This window comes from Balaenoptera ricei, chromosome 16 (genome assembly GCF_028023285.1).
Source record: "Balaenoptera ricei isolate mBalRic1 chromosome 16, mBalRic1.hap2, whole genome shotgun sequence".
NCBI lineage: Eukaryota > Metazoa > Chordata > Mammalia > Artiodactyla > Balaenopteridae > Balaenoptera > Balaenoptera ricei.
Genome location: NC_082654.1, coordinates 16,755,762 through 16,778,324, shown reverse-complemented (window position 1 = coordinate 16,778,324; position 22,563 = coordinate 16,755,762). Strand labels below are relative to the sequence as shown.

Below are 22,563 nucleotides of genomic sequence, written 5' to 3'. Positions count from 1 at the left end.
AACATTAAGGAATCCCTAAATTAATTTCATTAGAGGCAATGGAAGAATACACATATATACACATGCATACTTTCATTATGCTAGCCATTTTCTTATTTAAACCCCATAAAAACATTTTTAACATGTATTGCCCCAAATTTTCATTTTGGATCAGTTACTTAATCTCTGTTGGAGAGATCAAGACTCATAAATAAATTGTATAATCTCACTTTAAAAAAAAAATTGCAATCTAAACTTTTAGTTATCTGATGTCTTGAGTAAACAATTCAGATAAACATTATTCACGCAAACTTTTCTCCGTCATTTACTGGGTAATTGTTTAGTCTCTTTGAGTCATCTTTTTCAGAGTCAAATGTTGAATTACTGTCACTGAAATTTTATAAGATTGCATAAATGTCAGCTATAAATCCTAAAAACCAAACGACACGATGGCAAATTTAAGATCAATTTTTTATTTAAGTATGCATATCATAGAAAAGCTTTATCTCATAAAAATATGCCCTATATTAAATAATTTTAAAGATACGTAATTACTTACATATAATGCTTTCAATCTAGTTTATTATCATGAATCCTTTGGTCCCCAAACCTGCCTATGTTTATGCTCCTACTGTTGGATGCAGAATACAACAGCCCCACAGGGAGGGGCAAGAAACAAGGGTACTAGGCAGACCAGTCTCAATTATCATTGACGATGCTGAGAGGCCCTGCATTGTGAACATGTTATTCAAATGTAAACGAGAAAATAAGCTGTATGAGTGACCTTCATGAGGTTTTTCACATAAAGTGAAATATCATATCACTGAAGATTTAACTACTAACAAGCTAGGCCCAAGTTACTTAACTACTTCTGAGTCCTTTGAGGTAACATCAATATCCAGCTTCCAACTTCCACTCTTTAAAATATTTCTCCATTGTGCGCCTGGATCTCAAGGTGCCAACATTCACGGTAGGTATGATTTTCTGCGGCTTCAGCCATTGAACAAAACGTTTCATCTCTGGGTAGCTGCTGTGTTCACTATAGGGAATCCCTGCAACACAAAAGACAGTGCCTACTAAAAAATCAAACTAATAAAGAAAACTGCACAAGCCCAAAATAAAATAAAAGAGAAAAGGAAAGCAATCCAGAGTATTTTTGCCAAAAATTCCTTGGTGCTTTTTTTCTGATAACAAAATCTGCTAGTATCTTTTACAAATAATAAATATTAAAATGATACAAAAACTTTTCAACATTAAAAAATTCTATTACTTTGCTATGTAGACACTTAATAATATGCATTTCTATAGATTCTTATTTATAAGTAGGTTTTTCTTTTTAAACAATTCTTCCCTTTAAGCACTTTGCCCAGCTATTGATTTCTGGAAAATTCTGGAAGAAATATGAGTAAAATTTAAAGAGTAACAAGCAGAAGACTCTTGATTTCCACGGCAAGTAAGCAGATTCCATCCCCAAGCTTTGTACACATAAAAAGGAAAAAAAAAAATTAAGTACTAAAAATCTCTTTATCTTCTTTACTGAAGATCAAATACCACAGAGAAAGAGGGAGAAAGGGTCCTGTTTTGAGTAAACTAGGATCCAAAAATGTTTCCATCAGCCATTATTGTAATAAGCCAATCTCTGAGGACAATGGTAAACGTCCTTCAAAGATGAAAAAATTAAAGTCAAGTCTGTATCTCTTGCTGTCATCACATCTAATCGACTGTCTTCCTGCTCTTGGTGTCGCAGCGTCATTTAAACTTCCAGGACAAAATGGCACTACCCACCCCTCCTTTCAAGTAGTTCTACAATCTCCCCTACATGTCACTGATCACACATATGGACTGATCTGTATTAGTCTATGTCTATTTACTGAAGTAATACTCCTTTATATGCGTTTACAACATACTAAAGATACAGGTGTACAGCATGAGGAATGATTTGAACCTGTTAAATTATTAAAGATTCTTTGGTGTCTCTTTTTCCTTGGATCTTAATTTTACTGCTTTTAAAAAAATGTAAGGTAATTACAAACATTAAGAGTAAAAAAATTGAATAATTATACCATATATTGAAATGTTTCCTTTGGTCTGGGGAATAATATCCGCCATACTAGTTAACTTGTTAGAATGCGTCCATCCTGTAGGTCGAAAAGCCAAAATCTGATCATATTTCCCACCATACTTCTTCAAATGATTCTGTAAACCCTGTTAAATAAAAACAGGATATTTATTTAATGGTCAGAGAAGATGGGTTATATGGAATAAAACAGAATGATTAAAATGTTACATTGGCACAGTCACGGAGTTTTCTCTTGGTGAACATTAACTTGGAAAACCTAGTGCTATGCTCCCCCCAAAAATAAAATCACCTAAAAAAAAATCTTTTCCCCTTTACTTATCTAAAGTTAAACAAGTTTAAGTACATTCTGAGAAAAATAAGATGAGGCAACTTTAAAGATAAGTAATCATGTGTTTTAGAATTACAATTCAGATGGCTACCAAAAACAAACAAAACAAACACCTCTCCAAATCCTACAATTATTAGGATATTAGAGATACTAGCATCTAATACTATCCTTATGAGAGATACTGATATTAACACTGGTAAACATCAATCCAAATATATCCTCATACATATACACCAGTAGAGGACTGACAGATGGATAAAAAGATGGAAATTATAATGGCATTATACTCAACTCAGACATACATTTTAAGATGCATAGTATCTAGTAGTTCCTTTTTCAAGTGTTTACTCCTTTTCACCCTTTATGCATGAACTAGAATAATTTCAAAACTTTTCACGGTGCTATGATCAGAAGTAATATGCTAATAAATCTTGAGGTCGTCATTAGTGAGGTCATCATTAGTGAGGACATTAGGTAAGATTCTCAGAAAATCAATGACAAAGGTTCAACCTTTGAAAGTTAAGAGAAATCCAGATAAAGATAATAATGGCATGAGGGATACAAAAAAACTCTAATACTTTTTGGGCTAAAGATTCAACCCAGAGTGTCAAAGGCTTAGTGTAAATTTATAATAAAATTTTAATTTTATTTAAAATAATAAAAAACCTAAACTGTATATAGTGTCATCTTGGATTTCCAGAAGTCTTCTTTTTCTTCTTTAACCATACATACTCTACTGAATTTTTAAAAGATGCTGGTAGGAAGTTCTGAAGAAATCATAAAGACAAATTCACTCACCCATTCATTCAATAAATATCTGTTCCAGTATTAACACCAGGTGCTGATGTCAGAGTGGTCAGTGAGACACAGCCTTCACCTTTTGGAAGCTTACAGCTTAAGGGGAAGACATCAATAAACACCACCTTCTGAGTCTTTTTTTTTTTTTTTTTTTAATGGAAACCATCTGCCCTTTCCTAACTTTTTAAGACTCTCATCATTCATTATACCATCAGCACCTAGGAACTTACAGATTGATCTCTTCAGAAAGGACTCATTTTTTAGTATAAATTTCTAGAAATGGAAATAGTTGAGGATTTACCCTCTTTTCCATTATTATCCAAGTGGATGAAGAGTGCCAATTTCTCTGAATCTCAGCATAGGAATATTACCTTTTTTAAAAGTACACCAATTAAAAAAAAAAAAAAAAAAAAAAAAAAAAAAAAAAGGGCTTCCCTGGTGGCGCAGTGGTTGAGAGTCTGCCTGCCAATGCAGCGGACACGGGTTCGAGCCCTGGTCTGGGAAGATCCCACATGCCGCGGAGCAGCTGGGCCCGTGAGCCACAATTGCTGAGCCTGCGCGTCTGGAGACTGTGCTCCACAACGGGAGAGGCCGCGATGGTGAGAGGCCCGCGCACCGCGATGAAGAGTGGTCCCCGCTTGCCGCAACTGGAGAAAGCCCTCGCACAGAAACGAAGACTCAACACAGTCATAAATAAATAAATAAATAAATAAAAAAAAAAAAAAAAAAAAAAGTACACCAATTTGGTAGAAGACAAACACATCATTTTTTTTTTAATCTTTCTTTTTGATTACTATTTAAAGGTTGAACAGTTTATTGAGTTCATCAGACATTAAGATTTCACTTGATGAATTAATAATAACTCTTTGATTTCTCTTTTGCATCAAATAATGATCTTTTATTAATTTGTATACCTACCATTAAACAGTCATATTTCTTACCAACTACTGCCCCCCCAAAAAAGTTTAAGTTATAGCTATATAACTAAGTTTTCATTACCATATCCCTGGCCCTGCAAATTTTCAGATTTTTGTCTTACTTAGTCTAGGATCTATTTTAATACTATTTGCTTAATTACTAATCCCTCTCTCTTCCTGTCCTCACAAAGAAAAGGAAATAATAGGAAACAGGTTTGGAGCAATTATACACGTAATATCATAAACTGAGAGTCCAGCTATCAATGCAGGTCATCAAACTTATCCATTCCTATTTGTCTCTGTAAAAACACTCGGGAGAACCCAATCAGAAGTAATTTCATGCTTTTCATGAGACAAATTAGAGTTACCATGAAAACATCATTAATCTGTGCCACAGACAAAAACAGGATATTATCATATAAGCCAAACACACAGAGAAGACTGCCGACAGCCACTAGTCTTTCATTAACCACAACTGCAGAACTACTATCATGAGGAATTTTATTATGATTTAGTCAACATAAAGTCCCTGATCTATGACTTGTCTCTCTGTTTACTGGTAACCAGTTTGTGATTAAAATGCATTCAGTAGATGTCCCTAAAGTTATTTTTTCAGTATGCAAATAATCATCTATAACATTACTGTTATAATGTTTTACCACATCCCATGAATCAGGTTTAAATCAGAGGTGATAGTAAACTACATACTTAACATATATGAACTTGGGATGTTGAACTAGGTAGCACGAATGGTTTTATTTATAGGGTTTCTAAGTCTTTCAAGCCTGCATTAGAAACCCTGACAATTGTATCAGGTTTACATTTTCACAAAAAAGTCATTAGCTCTGATACAATAAAACTATTTTTGGGTGGTAAAAAAAATTGGCTTTAAGTACCAACTAAAATATAGTCTTATGGTAACTGTCAGCTTCTACTCCATCTGTGTTCTGAAGATATGAAATCGTAAAAAATGTCATCAATATCTGGTCACTTTCATGGAGGAAGGCGAAGGGCTACTGAACAATACCAACAACCTATGACAAATAGTGGAAATAATACAGGCAATGATTTCAGATATCCCTTTTTTGTTTTTTGTCTTCAAAGCAGGTAACTGCCAGTTTTTTGGGGTTTTTTTAAAGCATACAGTTCAGTGGTTGTTGGTTGTATGACCATCATCACTATCTAATTCTAGAACATCTCATCAGCCCTCCATAAAACACTGTACTCATTAGCAGTCACTCCCCATTCCCTCTCCCTCAAGCCCTGGAAACCACTAATCTACTTACTTCCTCAGATTTACCTATTCTGGATATTTCATATAAATGGAATCACACAATATGCGGCCTTTTGTGTCTGGCTTCTTTCACTTGGCATGTTCTCAATGCTCATTTCATATAGTAGCATGTAGCAGTAATTCATTCCTTTTTACAGCTGAAGAATATGTGTATTTTATGTATATATCACATTTTGCTTATCCATCCATCATTTGATGGACATCTGAGCTGTTTCCAATTTTTTGCTATTATGAATAACACTGCTGTGAACATTTGTGTAGAAGTGGACATATGTTTTCAATTCTCCTAGGCACATACCTAGGACTGGAATTGCTGGTCATATAGTCACTGCATGTTTAACTTTGAAAGAAATTAGCAAACTGCTTTCTAAAGCAGCTGCACTACTTAACAATCTCATTAGCAACGCATGAGGGTTCCAGTTTCTCCATATCCTCACCAACAATTGGCACTGTCTATCTTTCTTACTATAGCTATCCTTGTGAGTGTAAAGTGGTATCTCACTGTGGTTTTGATTTGCAGTTCCCTGATGGCTAACAGTGTTGATCCTCTTTTTATGTGCTTCTTGACCATTTGTATACCTTCTCATTCATTCCTTAGCCCTCTGCTGTCACTGGCTTTCTCCAACATCACTTCACTGAAACAGTTCTTGTGCAGGTCATTTTTTCCTTACATGACCTCTCCACAGCATATGGCTCTTTTAAACACTATTCTTGAAAAGGTCTAGTCCCTTCATTTCCATAATATTCTGACTTCCCCACCCCTGTTGTCCCCCTAAATGGATAATTTGTCCAAATGAAACTAAGTTAGCAGGAAATAAGACTGTATTGCATGAAGTAATCTTTATAAAAATTATAAAAATATGCTATACCCTCCGCAGGATATCAGTGTTCATTTTATAATTAACCAACATCCTCATTAGCCTCCATGCAAACTGGATGCCTCTCAAATTTAATATATGTTTGCAAAGCTGGCTTAAACACCAAAGGACAACACTATGACTTGATTATCCTTGACATTTTTATGAATTACATACTCATGAAAATAGGCCATAAAATTTTTACCATAATCTCATGAAAAGAGTAGTTACACCAGTGAGAATTTTCTTACTCAAGGGATAGAACTAAAATACTAATTTTCTTTACACAATGTGTTATTATTTATAAGACAGATACAGTAATCAACACCTAAGCTATTTCAAAAAGCTCCATAAAAGTTATTTCATAAACATTATAGCAAAATTAAAAACACATTTTTTGGTGTACATTATGTTCTGAATTACTTTTAATACATAGGTCTGATGTATTCCATTGCAAGGTGTCAAAACATTAGTAAATGGAATGAATCTTAGTATCTGAATAAATCTGACAAATGAGCCCCCATAAATCACAGGGAGGTCATGTCATATGTATCTTAATTTATATCTCAGAACTAGCACTAGAACTTTCTCTTTCACTTCTACTATTTCATTTAATCCTCACAAGTATATTTTCAACATATATCAATTGATATATGGTCTATGAATAGACCTGAAGAAAAGTAAGAACTCCCTAGAATTCTCCACTCATTTCCCTACTCATCCAGGAAGAATGGACAACAATCTCAAAATGTTTGAATGACCAGAGAGCTGCACACTTTTCTATTTTTGTTTCTTCCTTTATGACAGTTCTCTAGTTCCTAAACTCCTGGTGGGCATATGAATTACTCTATACAGCTGCACACACACAAAAACTTAAAACATTTAAAATTCCACTTAAAAGATTTTATAGGGCAAAGTTTACTTTGACTCCACTGTAACTGAATTCCTCTAAGTTAAATGCAAGTAAAATGGGATTCTAGTTTACAGTCATCAGATTGCCTTTTCTAGTTCATCCTAAGAAGACATATCTCTTGAATGCTTACCTTAAAATTAATTTGCATCATTGGGAGAAGGTGAACCAGTGAATTGCACATGTCTGTAGTGATGAGGGAATTAATTTCTGGTATATTGAAGCACTGTAATGTGTTATATTTTTCTTTGGACATGCCCACTTTTGAACCTAAAACATCAGCAATGGCTACAGGCAAAGGAAAAGTTTAAAAATAGTAAAATTACAGCTTATGAAAAAAAATAAAATTACAGCTTAACTTTAAAATAAGAATTTACCGGGCTTCCCTGGTGGCGCAGTGGTTGAGAGTCTGCCTGCCAATGCAGGGGACACGGGTTCGAGCACTGGTCTGGGAAGATCCCATATGCCGCGGAGCGACTAAGCCCGTGAGCCACAATTGCTGAGCCTGCGCGTCTGGAGCCTGTGCTCCGCAATGGGAGAGGCCACGATAGTGAGAGGCCTGCGCACCGCGATGAAGAGTGGCCCCCACTTGCCGCAACTAGAGAAAGCCCTCACACAGAAACGAACACCCAACACAGCCATAAATAAATAAATAAAAATTAAAAAAAAAAAAAAAAATAAGAATTTACCAAATTAAAAGAAATTCAAAACATTCACACTTTTGCCATAATATCTCAAAAAGGCTGAACAGGTTTGTCAGTTAACTATGTTGAATAAATTGTGAGAAAGCCAAGAATTTATTTTTAAAGACCTAGTATTTAAAAATTGCATAAGATGTATGGAAAGAGTTAGAGGGAGGGAAAAAACAAAATTTGGAGGAGTTAAAACCTTAGCTTTATCATTTCACATCTTTTTTTTTTTTTTTTTAATATTTACTTATGTATTTATTTATTCTAGCTGCGCCAGGTCTTAGTTTTTTTTTTTTTTTTAGAAATTCACGTTCTTTTATTTATTTATTTATTTATTTATGACTGTGTTGGGTCTTAGTTTCTGTGTGAGGGCTTTCTCTAGTTGTGGCAAGTGGGGACCACTCTTCATCGCGTTGCGCGGGCCTCTCACCATCGCGGCCTCTCTTGTTGCGGAGCACAGGCTCCAGACGCGCAGGCTCAGTAATTGTGGCTCACGGGCCCAGTTGCTCCGTGGCATGTGGGATCTTCCCAGACCAGGGCTCGAACCCGTGTCCCCTGCATTGGCAGGCGGATTCTCAACCACTGCGCCACCAGGGAAGCCCCATCATTTCACATCTTAATGTTTGACATTATGGGACCACAGTTAAGAAGAAATGGAAGTACTTTGCAAAATGGTACAATACTACGTAGACAAACTGCAGTTACATATCCAAAAATCATTTAGGAACAAAAACTAAAACTGGTCTCAATAATTAATTGATGGTTATCATCAAAGAATGCAGTGAAAGAACTATGCACTAGTCATCTTTCAAAGTTTACTAAAATACTAATGTAGCATGGACTTTTGCTCTATAAACATTTTGTAGATATAAAGGCTACTGTAAACATACTTATCAAATGTTTCCATTAAGTTAAGCCTTTCAAACTTTAAATGAATCAAACTCTATCAAATTTTTCTTTCAACTTCAAAGGTAATATTGAACTGTTTCAGGAAATAAATATCAAGTGAAAGAAGAGAGCCTGAACGGGCTTTATGCAAAAAGAATCTGATCTTTATAATACAGTAAATTAGCTACAGCTACCACCCACCTAGGAAGACTTTCTCTTTTCCAATAGAATAAGTGCCACAGACAACAAGAGCACGTGGGTTTAGAGTTAGAGTCTCAAAGGCAGTGTTGACGGCAAACTGGATAACCTCTTGCTGAGACGGAAAAGAGTATTCTGGGCTGCAATATCTGTGATATGGAAATATGGTACTTATTAAAAGAACAAGAAGAAAGTCATAGCATTAAGTTGGATGCTACTTTAGAAAACAAGCTTTAGCAAAATTACCTACAACAGCAGTATAGTACATTAACACCACCGCAGTTATCTCACCAGTGCCTGTGGTTAAAATATTTGTTACCAGCTGTTGATTATTTATGATGGAACTATACATTTCAATATACCTTTTTAATTATATTTCTTTTATAACCCTCAAATAAAGAAATTGCATTTTTTTTCCTTCAAGAATATTTCTAGGTAGCTATTTTAGCTATGAATTATAAGCCTTAATATCTTCTTTTTTTTTAACCCTAATCCCTATCAAAGGAAATACGATTTATAGGGATTATCTTTTTGGACTAAAGAATTCTGATTTAGTAAAAATATATATATTTTTAAGATAATGAAACTGAACATGAATTTAATGAAGTAGCATTAAATCAAACAGTTAATATTCATCTGGTTGTTATTTTCTTTTAGGAGATATAGAAATATATATAGTATTATGGGACTACAGCAGATCCAGTTGGGTCTACTTCAATACAATAACACCCAATGAAAAATTAACACTAAGACTACTAGTTATAGATATTTGAGATGAAAATTAAGCACTTTTTCACTAAAAATCTCATAAAGTACACACATCAAAGAAATATTTTTCCAATTTTCAAAATTGTTTTTGCTGGTCAGCCATAATTCTTATTATTAAGAAAAGACTTAGTCATATCCCCTATATTCACAAAGAAATCAGAATTGTATGTAGAATAGAATAAAGTAACAAAAAAAAGTTTAAAAATAATTATTTTCTTAGTTCACCTAGTATTTAGGTGAATGGAAGAATTAACTATAGTATTAGAAAACCAGTTGTGGAAAGACCATCTCTTACTAAGATACGCCATCCAAACTCACTTCTTCTTGAAACAGGTTGAAATGGTTAACATAATTTCTGACCAACTGATGAGGTATTTTAATATATAAAAGAAGATAATAGTTTATACCATTATGTTTATAGCACTTAGGAATTCAAGGTTGCCACTTATAGATTACCTTTTGGAGAAAGGAACAAAGTAAGTTTGAATATTCAGACAGAATCTCATTCTCTGTTTTTTTCTTCACAATCATGCTTAATAGTTACACAGACACTTTGAAAGGATAACTTTAAAAGGCGTTTTCCTAAAGTTTGCTCCCAAATTTTTCATCCTTGTTTCAGTAACAAGATTTTTACATAAACCATATTTTCAAAAGGATATTACATAAAAATTGAGCTGGAGTCAGTTAAGCCATGCAATCCAAAATTTGTTCTTAAGTATATATTTTTTCAAAGAGCATCCACCTGATAAATACTTAAAATGATAATTGACAATAAGCCATCATTTTGATTAACTAAGCAAAAGTTCAAATTATTCATAACATGCAGGGCAAATGCTGTTGGTGGAAAAGAGAAGTACACAAACAAAGTTTCTCTTACGTTGTATCTAAGTAAAGTGTGTGGACTTTCTGGCCTGCAAGAAGAGAACGTTCCATGGTGGGATCTGCTCTGAAGTCTCCAGTGTGTAGTATGACATAACCGTTAGGAAGATAAAAAAGGATCATGACAGCACCTGGACAGCTGAACACAAACATTTCAAAGGAATATTCTTAACACAGGCAAAGCATCTAAAGAAAGAGTGTTCATTTCAACATCAACAAGTTAATATACTTTATTAGCTGACCACAATGACATAGCATTGTACTACAAAGGTATGTAGCATTTTAACTTAAGGAAATTTATGTCACACACACACAAAAAATGGTGTGCAGGAAAGGGTTAATTCAGCAGGCCAGTGTTGTGCAAACTCCACAGGTCCCCAAGAAAGGCCTGTCCTTAGGAATAGTCATTGGCTGGCCCCTGGGAGATAAGTTTTGAGTCCTTGAAATATGCTGCCTGCTAAGAGTGTTTTGTATGCCTGACACATTGGGCCATGTGTTACTAGTTTGATAAGTTAGTTTATGTTAACAGTGTGATCTATGGTGAATATCTGTCTTTGCTCTAGGGGACTGGCGTCTGAGTAGCCCAGGTCAATCAGCATGGGTGTGGCATATGTACATGATTGACCCTCAATAAAAAACCTGGATACCAAGGCTCAGCTGAGCTTCCCTGGTTGGCCACACCTCCTACGTGTTGTTACACACTGTTGCTGGGAGAATTAAGCACATCTGTGCCACTCCACTAGAAGAGGACACCTCGAAACTTGCACCTGGTTTCTCCTGGATTTGCCTCCATTTGCCTTTTTCCCTTTGCTGATTTTAATCTGTACCCATTCACTGTGATAAGCTGTAACCACAAATAAAACAGCTTTTCTGTGTCCTGTGAGTCCTTCTGGTGAACCACTGAGCCTCAAGGTGGTCTTGGGGACCCCTGACACAATGGGGTTTGGAAATTACTGCCGAAACACAGAGAATTTTCATTTTAAATTCTAGGAAAACACAGGTAATAATTACAATTGTAATTAAAAACTTCCCCTTATCTCCCTGACCCCAAAATTCAGGCCCCGATGACTTCACTAGAGATTTTCCACCAAACAGGGAAGAAATAAAAATAATTACTACATGACACCTTTTAGAAAATAGAGGAAGGAATATTTCATGAGACCAGTATTACTCTGATATCAAAATAAGACAAAAGTGTAGTTAAAAAAAACCCTATAGACCAATATACTTTTTAAAACAGACACAAAATTCCTTAACAAAATATTAGCATATCAAATCCAGCTATATATTTTGAAAAAGGGTAATACATGAAGACCAAGTGGGGTTTATCTCAGTAATGCAAGGCTGGTTTAAGTCCATCTTTGTCATTTACCACATTAACATTATAGAGGACAAAAGTTGTATTATCACCTCATTAGATGCCAAAGAAACATTTGACAAAATTCAACACCCATTCATGATTACAAACTCCCAGCAGAATAGGAATAGAAGGGATTTTTCTCAACCTGATAAAAGGCATCTATGAAAAACCTATTGCTAACATCATGCTTAACGGAGAAAGACTGAAAGCGTTCCCCTTAAGATCAAGAACATGGCAATATGTCTGCTCACATCACTCCTATTCAACACTGTATTGAAAGCATAATCCCGTACAATAAATAAGAGAAAAAATATCATTCTAAATGGAAAGAAAGAAGTAAAATGAAAGCATCTTTATTTGTGGATGACATATGTAGAAAATTTTCAAGAATCTACAAAAAACCTACAACAACTAATGAGCAAGCTTAGCAAGGTCTCAGGATACAAGATCAATAAACAAAAATCGGTTGTCCAACAAGAAGCGAATGGAAAAAATAATTGTATTGTGTCCATACAATAGATAGTACTCAGTAATTAAAAGGAACACACAACAGCATGAATGAATCTCAAAAACATGAGGAGTGACAGAAGCCAGATACAAAACAGAAGATAGTATATGATTTCATTTAGATGAATCCCTAGTAAAGACAAATCTAATCCATAGTCATAGAAAACAAATCAATGGTTTCCTGGGTCAGAGTCGGGGCTGGGGATTGACTGGGAAGGAGCACAAGGAAAACTTCTGTGGTGGGGAATATTTTCCACATTTTATTGTGGTGGGAATTACATGGGTGTTTACTTTTGTCAAAATTCAGCAAAGATTTAAAGTGGGTCCATTTTATTTATGTAAATTGTACCTCAATAAAGTTGACCAAAAAAAAAAAAATCAGAACCTGAGTTATCATAACTGGTGATTAAAAAAATAAACAGCAGCAAAGTTAGCAGACAAAAACTTATAGGCAACCTGAAAAAAATAACAGGCCTGGATTTTAGGAAACCTAGGTTTAGTCTTAAATTTAATTCTCTAGGCATCTACGATCTCTAAGGTACATAAGGCTAACATTCTATGGAAATTATAAAGATGCATAGCTGACTGACAGTTACATTTTGGCAATGTGAATCCTGGCAGTACTTTACATTAAAAAAAATGAGGGAAAAAGAAAAACAATTTCCAAGAAAAAAATCTTCCAAGACTTTAGTATCAAAAACCTAAAGGATTTCTTAAAGGAAAAAAAAAAAAAAAAACCCTCTAGAATCTGAATGGAGTACCAGCTGTTAATTTATATAAGTGATATTAAAGAAAATGGCAAAAGGTTATCTCTTAAAGCACAGCAGCAATATGTTAAAAGATTTAAAAAAAAAATAAGATGGAGTCTCATGTAAAGCATAGTAATTTAAACTGCATTAAAAAATGGGTTAGAGAACACTTAGAGAATCTCTCTACATTTAATCTTTGATCCTGTAATTGGGTATATTATTTTTCAAAAGGAGAAACACATTTTACTTAAGTGTTTCTTATCTTACTTAAATAAGACATTTATGAAATATCAAGCATAATAGTTCTAATAAAAAGTTCTTAAATAGCCATGCAATGTGTTTTCCTTTTGAATATTTAAAAATAGGGTATTACTAAGGTAACTTTAATACTTACTGATTGGCATCTAGCAAAACAACCTTGACACCATTCACTATACATTCAGTGTCTGTTGGCAATGGATGGATATATTGTTCTTGCACGTGAAGTTTGCTCTTCAACAAATTGCCAGTTATCTGCAAAACAGGATGTGCTTATTGCTGATACATTACAACATTAAATATGTCTTTTATTTCATATCTAGTTTAGAACCCAAACATCTTAATAATCTGCTGGTTCTCCCACTTATATTCATGTAAACCCTCCAGAATGCCCGGAAGAACTTTCTAAAATGACTGTGTCACAACTCTGCTTAAACAGTGTCACTGATTCTCCCTCATCTGTAAAAAGTCCATTATCTCCATCATGTCATACAAAACCCTTCATGATCTGCCCCCTACCCATTTCTGTGGATTTATCTCCTGTTATTTCCTATCTTGTCTTTAGTGATTGTGAATTATCTGAAGTTCCTGGAATGGGCATACTTCTTAGGTGTCTGTGCCTTTACACAAACTCTTCTCTACCCGGAAGGCTCTCTCCTCTTTCCTCTGCCTTGTTCTGAAATGAGACAGACCTGCGTTCAAATTCTGACTCTGCCATTACTAGCTCTGTGACTTGGGGCATGCCACTTAACCTCTCCAAGCCTCAGCTGCTTCATTAATAAAAAGAAGATAATTCAAGAATGCTTGAGGATAAAATCAAATTCTAGCCAAAGTCCTTAGTAGTACACATTAAAATGCTCACCTTTTAATAATTAGTTCAAGGTATCTCTTTCACCGTGAAACTTTTTCTAACCTTAGCCTAGGACACAGTAAAGCCCCGCTTCTCCCTCCTTTTAGGCATTCTGTTCACTTTTCTTTTACAATACAGATCCCACTGCGTTACTATTTGTGAATGTGTAGCCTGAAAGCTCCTTGAAGTTAGGTATTTTGCCTTGAGTATCTTTTTAGGCACTCAGTAAATATTTACTGAATGAAACTTACGTGTTTCAGTACATCATGAGGTATCAATATTTATTGTTTCCACATAATAAAGCATAATTTAAAAAATCTATTGTAACTATTGACAATAACTCATTTAATTTTAGAATCTCAATGTGGAGTGTTTTTTCGTATATTTTCTAGAAGAAGGATAGATCTTACAATCTTAATTACCTTTTTTTTAACCAGGCTGGTTAGAAATTCACTGCATTCTACAAATTCAGGATTTAGAATACTAAAACTTACCTCACTACAATAAACAGGAAACGTGAAGTTTTTAGACAATCCAGCATAATGATCAGAATGAAAATGTGTGAGAAAATAGGCCGTGCAACCTTCAACCAATCCATACTGAAAGGCATCGACTGTAAAGCCAGTTCCTACAATGAAAACACCAACACAGCTGCTTGAGCAATAGCTAACAAAGTAAAAGCAACCTAATTTGCTTATATAGCAAACCCTCTGACACCTTTACATCTCATTTCCAACTTAACTTTACATTTTAAAATTTAATTTTAATTTAAAAATCTACACCACATAAATTCAGCAAAAGGTGATACTAGAGACGAAAATGAGTCTTATAATAAGCTTCCATTAAATATCCCAGTATAGGCTTTTTAATGAATAACTGTACAAAAAAAAATTAAAAATACTAAGCTACAAATGAGTTACTTTTTTGTTTTGCTGAATGTTTTCACAATACTTACTGGGCACCTAAAATCCTTTACTTCTGCAAAACAGCAAAAGGAGAATGCTAACTTTCTTTTAAAACATGAATTCTCAATGGGGGTGATATTGGTATGCTTCTAAGGGGCAAAAATGGTTAATGACCCAAATAATCTAATGGCCCTCCAAAGGGCCACAGTACAATAACAGATAAACAGGGTATCTGTAGTATTTGAATTTCATTGTGGGAGGTGGGGAGGAGGAAGGGAAACAAACAAACAAACAAAAAGCCTAAAAAGCCTCCCTAGAGGAGCAATAATGAAAAAAACAAAAGATTGAGCTGTTCTGAAATTTGTTCATGAGAAAAAACAAGTGCGCTGACTGTGATATGCAGGTAAATAAACATACCTCCACAGTTCTACGGAGGCCTATCCACACATGGCCCACTAATTCTGGGCTCACTTAAAATACAGAAAATTAATCAAAATAATTATTAAAAACAGAACTGGTACTATGATGTACATAAATGCTTTTCTTTACATAAATATTTTGAACAAATTATATTGAATAGATTTAGAATATCAAAAAAACATATTAAAAAATCTTTCTGAAACCAAGTATATTTGGGCAGTTTTATATTCTTTTCAGAAGAAGGGTACCTGTTTTCTTCAATAATAAAATTCATTTTACTACACATTTTTCTACTAACTCATCTATGAAGACATGAGAAATTATAAGAACATGAAAAGACTGAGAAACTAAGTTATGATATGGTTTAAAAATGTTTAGCATTTATTATGACCTGTATAACCTGTGACATTTTCCTTCTTTGAAGCTATTTAGTACTTGCATTTTTCTTAAGTGCTTAGAGACTGTTATTATGGTTACTTACAGAGAGCCTTTCCTCCTTCTGTATTAAGCTGATCTATATGAATCTTTGTCAGATCTGTAATATCTATCTAAATAGTATAGTACCTTATATATAGAATATGTTTAATAAAAGTTTGCTGAATTGAATGGAGTAAAAAAGATTAAATAGGAAAAAAAAATCTGTTACAGGCCGATGAGGTGTAAAAAGTAAACACACACAAAAAAATTGTTTCACACACACATAACACGGGCAATGAACATGTAATTCAAAAAAGTTGCGTCTTCGTAGATATAGTAAGCCTTGATATTTCAACTTACCAGGTATTTTCTTATAGAATGGACATGTCCTTTTCCTTAATTCTCCTGCATTCGATGACTCTGGGCTTTTCATGTTCCCTCTCTGCAGCCTGCCATGAGCTGATTTTATGAAGACTCTGTCTTTCCTTAACTTGACTGTTCCAGGTTCTGTCTTGTTACGGTGACCTGAACTCTTCTGATGTACTCCTTCCTGCAGTGAATCTGACTTTTTAAGTCTCTTTCTTTGATGCTGTGACCTCTTACGAGAAAGTTCCACAGAGGGCTGACTCTCACTTAAATTATTTGCCTCTAATTCTAAATCACTTAAAGATTTTTCTCTTTTCCTCTTGCACTGCCGGGACCTCTTTTCATTAGGACTTACAACTGTATTTAAGTTCATCCCTTCTAATGCACTTTCCACCAGCAATTTCTCTTCTTTTCTTTTGGGTGGTAGTCCAAAATACACACCTATATCCATTTGCTTCATTACCTTAGTAGAAGGTTGTGATGCATTACACTTAGGGCCAGATGGCAATATTTTCAAAGACTTAGCAGCAGTAGGTGTACTAGAAAATATCGCTGTATTTAAAGCTGTAACTTTACTGTCTAGCATACCATCTAATGCCTTTCTACAGAAACATGCTGAGTTTGTATTGTGCTTAGCATTGAAATTCTTACTTGATAATTCTCTAGTTTTACTTTGGATTGGTTGGAAAGAATGACACCCTCCTCGCTGGCTTTCAAAAGGTTTTGACATTTTACTCTTAAGTAACGGAAGAGAAATTTGATTGTAAACAGCTGATTCTTCAATTACCTGTTTCTCTTTATTTGATTGAGATGAGTGAAATTCTGGCTCATCAGGTTTTGCTTTAGTGGCTTGGTAACTAGGAGAAGTAAACCTCTCTGCTAATGCAGGTGGAAACAATATAAAATCATCATCAGTATATGCTGGACCATCACGTAAAATAATACTCTTACTTTGGAAAGTAAGTTGAGATGAATCATTTAGAGTGTTGCATTTATACAGTTCTTCATCGTATTTCTCCTGAGTTAAGAAGCTATCCATTTCGGGGCAGCTCTCCTCCTGGTCCTTCAGTAAAGGGTCATGGAGTTTTTTAGACAAAGTGGAGCTATTTCCATCTTCTTCTAGGCTGCCATCTTTAGAGCTTTCCGTAAAGAATAGTTCCTGTTGTGAATCATCCAGCTTTTCACCTGTATCATAAGTTTCTTCATCACTTTGAAGTGGAGAATAGGAGATTTCACAGTTGCTAAAGTCATTTTCTGGCAATGTCAAATTTATGTGTTCTGGGCTGTTTTGACTGTCTAATTCTTCAGCAAGAGGCAAACCAAATCCTACCAGTTTGTCATCATTAACAAGTTCTGTAAATTGTGGGACTTGTTGGGAAGTTTGGATATTTGTTGAAGAGGAAACCTTTTTATCAGTTTCAGTTGGAGACTGAGATTTTCTTAGACATTGTGTCACTAACAAGGGATCAGTTGAAACATTTTTTTTTAAGTTATCTGTTTGTTTCTGATATGGAGACCATCTTTCCTTAAGGCTACAAAGAAAGCCTGAATTAGTCTCACTGAAACTCCCACCTGACTCATGGGATGGATCACTGAAAGGACAATTACTAGCCCTGCTTTGAGCTAGCAGGAGATGAGTGTATCTCTTGTAATGAGAAGGAATTGTTGAGGAACACTGAAGAGCATCAGGACACTCTGAAAATTTTAATAAAGAAAAAAGTATTACCGGATCAAAGCACAGACTAAGCTTTGACAGTATTAGCACTATAAATTAACATGTAAGTGGAAAGTCATCAGTCCAACTTTGAGGCTTTAGGACAATAGCTATCTTTATACAAAGAAAAAATTAGCACACAATAACAGTAATCCAGTATGGTTTTGCAAGGTGCTAGTTATTATTTTTAAATCAATATATTCTTTTAAATTTCTTTTCAAATACTCTTTTCCCCTCCAAAAATTTAAGACTAACACCTATTTCTCCCCACTAAAAACTTTCACAAATATGAGCTCCTCCAAAATGCACGTCATGCTTGCACTAGTTATTTCTTAAACAGGTGCTACAAATTGATCCCATCAGTTTCACTACGTCACTATTGCTCAAGCAGTAAAGAGTAGAGAAGGCTGGTATGTCTCTCACAGACTAAAGTTCTATCTCAATTTTTATCTTATCAGGCAACGCATACGTATGACAGTTGCAGTACCAAATTAGGTTCCATTATTTAATATTCACACTGTATATGAAACAGTAATAGCAATCTTAATTAGAGCTGTTCATACCCTAAACATTTTAGGTTCTGTTCTAAGATTTGAAATTCAATTTGATAAACTGGTTAATAAGGCTTTAATAATCTGGAAACTATTCCCTGTCATACCATTATGACTGAGAAACAGTCTGTAAAGAATCTTGGCATACCCCGCCCCTTGTATGTTCATTTCCAGGCCTGTCAAAAAATGATCCCCCCCCCAAAAAAAGATGTCACATTAAACTGGAGACTTCATTGCTTAAAAATTAACTTAAAACCACCTCATAAAAGTATATGTTATAGAATAAAATTCAATTCAAGAAGAATCCACCTGAGATTATCCATTCAAAGGAGTTTAATCAGTGAAAAAACCAAGAGAAAAACTCTTTGAGGTGGTTTCATCTATAAGACATTTCACCCTGAGAGCTCACCATGGGATTCCAACTGCCATTTCTGACTTTCAAGCCACTGAAAAACAAATTACTAGCATTTGAGGAGGTCTTCTCTGCTGTATAAGGCTAGTGCCAATATTTTTTAAGTTATTTTGCATCTTCATGCAGTACTTTAAAATGAGAACTAGAAGTTGATAATAAAACGTCTTCTGAATCATAGTTAACACGAAAGCCATACTGAATATTATTTTTATTTTACTGAATTTTGATTCTTTGAGATTTAAAAATTTATGTCTGGTATATATAACTTTTAAATAATCAAATCATCAATAACAACTCATTCTCCATATACTACAAGTAGGATTTTCTACATATTAAACACGATATTTATTATATAGTTTAAATGATAACAGAAACATAGTATTACTTCAGTTCTCATTTGGCACAATTTTATTTATTAGAATCTTAATAACCAAACACTCCTTCCTAGTTCTTCTTTCTGTCTATTAGCATGATGACCCCAACACAGCCGTACTTAGAAGGCTGGACTACATTCATGATTCTCTAAAAGTCTGTTTCATAAAAGATGATAAAATGGGCAAGCTGTTTAGCTTTTAAGAACCCTCATCTATCAGATGTCAATACCACCTACCTTATGCAGGTGAAAATATCTAGCATAATATGTGCTCAATTAACATTTATGAAAAATCACAGATTTTTAGGGACTCTTATGAAACAGTAAAATGCATTTAAACTGTTTTCAAGTTGGCAACATTCTTTACAATTATACTATTGACTGTTATCTTTTTACCCTTCACAAGAAGCATAACAATGCATTACCTTGTTTCCTTCTACAGTTAAGTCATTTATACTTTGAGTATCTCATCTCACTTTTGGTTTACGGCTTACCTGGCTTGTTTCACCGGACTGATATGTCTGGCCTAATGCAGGTCTTTTTGACTATTTAGAGTCCACTATCTTTTTTGGAATCTTACCTGTTTCGGAGACTGGTATGGAATCCAAACACTCAAAAACATGCCATCGAGGTGTTTGACCTAGCAAGGAGGAAAAAGGTACCTGGCAGTTTGGACAGTACCCATCATAAACTGGTCGTATCTTCGGAGACACGTGTTTGTTTTTGTGAGTCCTACAGTGCTTTCCTGGAGTGGCCTCCCTGTCTTGGCACTGCTGAACACCATCTCCACAACTAGAGTTCTGACTGGAAACGACAGAAGTCTGACTGTCTGTTTCTCCAAGGTACGTTTCGGGGGCCTTAACCTTCTTTTTACCTTCTACATTTCTTTTTTTATTTCTGTTTCGTTTTGACTGGTATTGTCCATCTGTTGCTTTTTCAACAGATTTTGGAATATTCTCAGAGCAATTATTTGCATGTACTGATTTGGGTTTTCTTTTGGATTTGTATTCCCAGATGTCTTGTTCCAGAAAAGCATCCTCTAACATGGCAAAATGATTTTGATCATTAAAGAAGCACTAATCTTAAGTAAATGAGGGTCTATGTCTTGTTACAAAATTTTTAAATGGAATTATTTTGCTCAGGAAAAAAAAGGTAACAAAAAACCCACCAACTTGATGGGAATCTAAAGCTCTGATAATGAATATATTGGCAAACTACAAACCTTATACCTGAGAACACTTGCTGTTTCATTTACAGCACAATAAAATTAACATCTGAGTTTTAAATTGTGTGTATTTCATTCAGGTATCTTGGCTTTTTCCAGGACTTGACTCATAAAAAGTAGTATCAGTAATACTTTGAACACTAAACCCCAATGGGAAGTATAGGTTTAACAGTTTAATCTTAGAAGGAGCTTCGTAAAATTGTTATAAAGCTCCTGTCAGTTCTCTTTCAACTGGACAATTGTCCAAATAATTCACAAATCCAACCACAGTCCCTGGGCAACTGGCTCAGCAGGTGTTCCAAACACTTAATGGCTACTAGTTTGCTAGTAACACTAGTCACACCATAATCAAATGTGTGTGATTGGTAAAAAAATAAAAAACACGCGCCCTTATCCGTGACTGGTGGATATTCGACAACTTCAGTTTCCTGGGTCAATCCAGTATCTTCCTCCAGCGGCAATGAACAAACACTGCACAATGAACAAACAAAATTCAAGTACGTGAAGTTGTGCTTGCACTGAGGCCACCCACACTCCTAACTCCAGACCGCAGAGGTGGTCTGCCTGAAGGCGATCAGCTCTCTCTCCAGCAGCCTCAAAACCAAGCTTCATCTGCCTGATGCCTCCCACCGGCTCGACCCCCTCTTTGGGCATTAGAGGCTGCAAGGCCAGCGGAGTGGGCCCTCACCCCCTCCAGGGAAGAGAGCGAGGGAGCTGCCAGCACAGTTCGCTCCACAAAAGCCATCAGTGCTCTCCACTTCTGAAGACAGAGGCCGGGCCCTCAGGGATCCCCGCGGCCGCCCACCTGCCACCCTCGCCCCTCGGGAGTAGCTGCAGCTGCGTCCGCTCCCATCGTGCCCCCTCCCCCTGCTTGGCTGACAATCTATTCGCACCTGCACTTCCATCACTGCGGGGTAACAAAATGCTGCGTTTGCGTATAAGCCAAGGCCATTGGCTAGTCACTCCCAACTTTAAAAAGCCTACTCCTTTACCTTTCGTGCCGTGGCGGGAACAGCTTCGCTTTCCCAATGCTGTGTCGAATCGGCTGATCCTGGCCTAAACGTGAGACTTTAAAAAGAAAAAAAGTTAGGGCCCTTTTAAATCCTACGGATTTATTTTGGTTTGTTTTAGTTCTAAAACCTGCTCATTTCCAAAGTGAAGGGTGGGGAATTGTTCTCTTGGAGCTTCTCGAACGCTGGCCCAGAAGCCTTTTCCATGTTGAATCTGGCGCTCTGAATGTCCAGGCTCAGCTGCGGCGAGAAGATTTAGAAGGGGCGGGGTAGGTTGGGACGGTAGTTTAATTACGTGCCTGGGAATTGCGTCAATTTGTACTTTAGCATTTGAAAAAAGTGCTGTGAGCGTGGCGTGGGGCTGGTGGAGAGTGAGGCGAATGTGCGGTTTTGAAACCAAAGGACCGTAAGTCCCTCTCCCTCCAAACGAGACCGTCCCGCGGGCTCTGCGGCCGCCTCTGGACCGTCCGGAGAGAACATGGCGGCGCCCGGAGCCCGGAGCTGCAGCCTCTCGAGCCTGCTCCCGGCTCAGACCTCGCTGGAGTACGCTCTGCTCGACGCCGTCACCCAGGAGGAGAAGGACAGCCTGGTCTACCAGTATCTGCAGAAGGTGGACGGCTGGGAGCAGGACTTGTCAGTGCCCGAGTTTCCGGAAGGTGAGGGGCTGGCTTCGGGGTGGGGACCCCTCCCGGAACCTCCCCTTCCTTGGGGACGGCGCCCTCCCCTGAAGCGGTGGGCGAGGCGTGGTTCTGCCGCCGCGCCGGGCAGAGGCGCTTCGCCCAACCGAGTCTCTGTCCCCAGGCGGCGGCGGCGGCGGCGGCGGCGGACCGGGGGTTTGTGCAGGGCGGGCACAAGCATTTT

General features: G+C 36.2%; 2 protein-coding genes across 5 annotated transcripts in view; one reads left to right on the top strand and one right to left on the bottom strand.

Moving 5' to 3' along the window:
• Nucleotides 1-433: 433 nt before the first annotated feature.
• On the bottom strand, nucleotides 434-22,213 carry DCLRE1A (DNA cross-link repair 1A). Of its 3 annotated transcripts, XM_059899945.1 has the most exons (11): nucleotides 21,833-22,213; nucleotides 21,685-21,760; nucleotides 20,048-21,163; nucleotides 16,412-18,112; nucleotides 14,804-14,937; nucleotides 13,596-13,714; nucleotides 10,584-10,724; nucleotides 8,942-9,087; nucleotides 7,297-7,451; nucleotides 2,043-2,184; nucleotides 434-1,031 (listed from the first exon to the last, which is right to left on the bottom strand). In XM_059899945.1, exons 3-11 carry the CDS (start codon nucleotides 20,511-20,513, stop codon nucleotides 871-873), a joined length of 3,165 nt encoding a protein of 1,054 aa, XP_059755928.1. In that variant the 5' UTR covers nucleotides 20,514-21,163; nucleotides 21,685-21,760; nucleotides 21,833-22,213; the 3' UTR covers nucleotides 434-870. The 3 variants fall into 3 exon arrangements, with proteins under 3 accessions (XP_059755928.1, XP_059755927.1, XP_059755929.1); XM_059899944.1 differs by having other exon boundaries at nucleotides 21,685-22,213; XM_059899946.1 differs by lacking the exons at nucleotides 21,685-21,760; nucleotides 21,833-22,213 and adding an exon at nucleotides 21,586-21,612.
• Nucleotides 21,953-22,563, top strand: part of NHLRC2 (NHL repeat containing 2) — a 53,974-nt gene continuing 53,363 nt past the window's right edge. For both annotated transcript variants that reach the window (XM_059899948.1, XM_059899949.1), the window contains exon 1: nucleotides 21,953-22,358. In XM_059899948.1, the coding sequence (XP_059755931.1) occupies nucleotides 22,181-22,358 (178 nt within the window). In that variant the 5' untranslated portion in view covers nucleotides 21,953-22,180. The remainder of the gene's footprint in view (nucleotides 22,359-22,563) is intronic.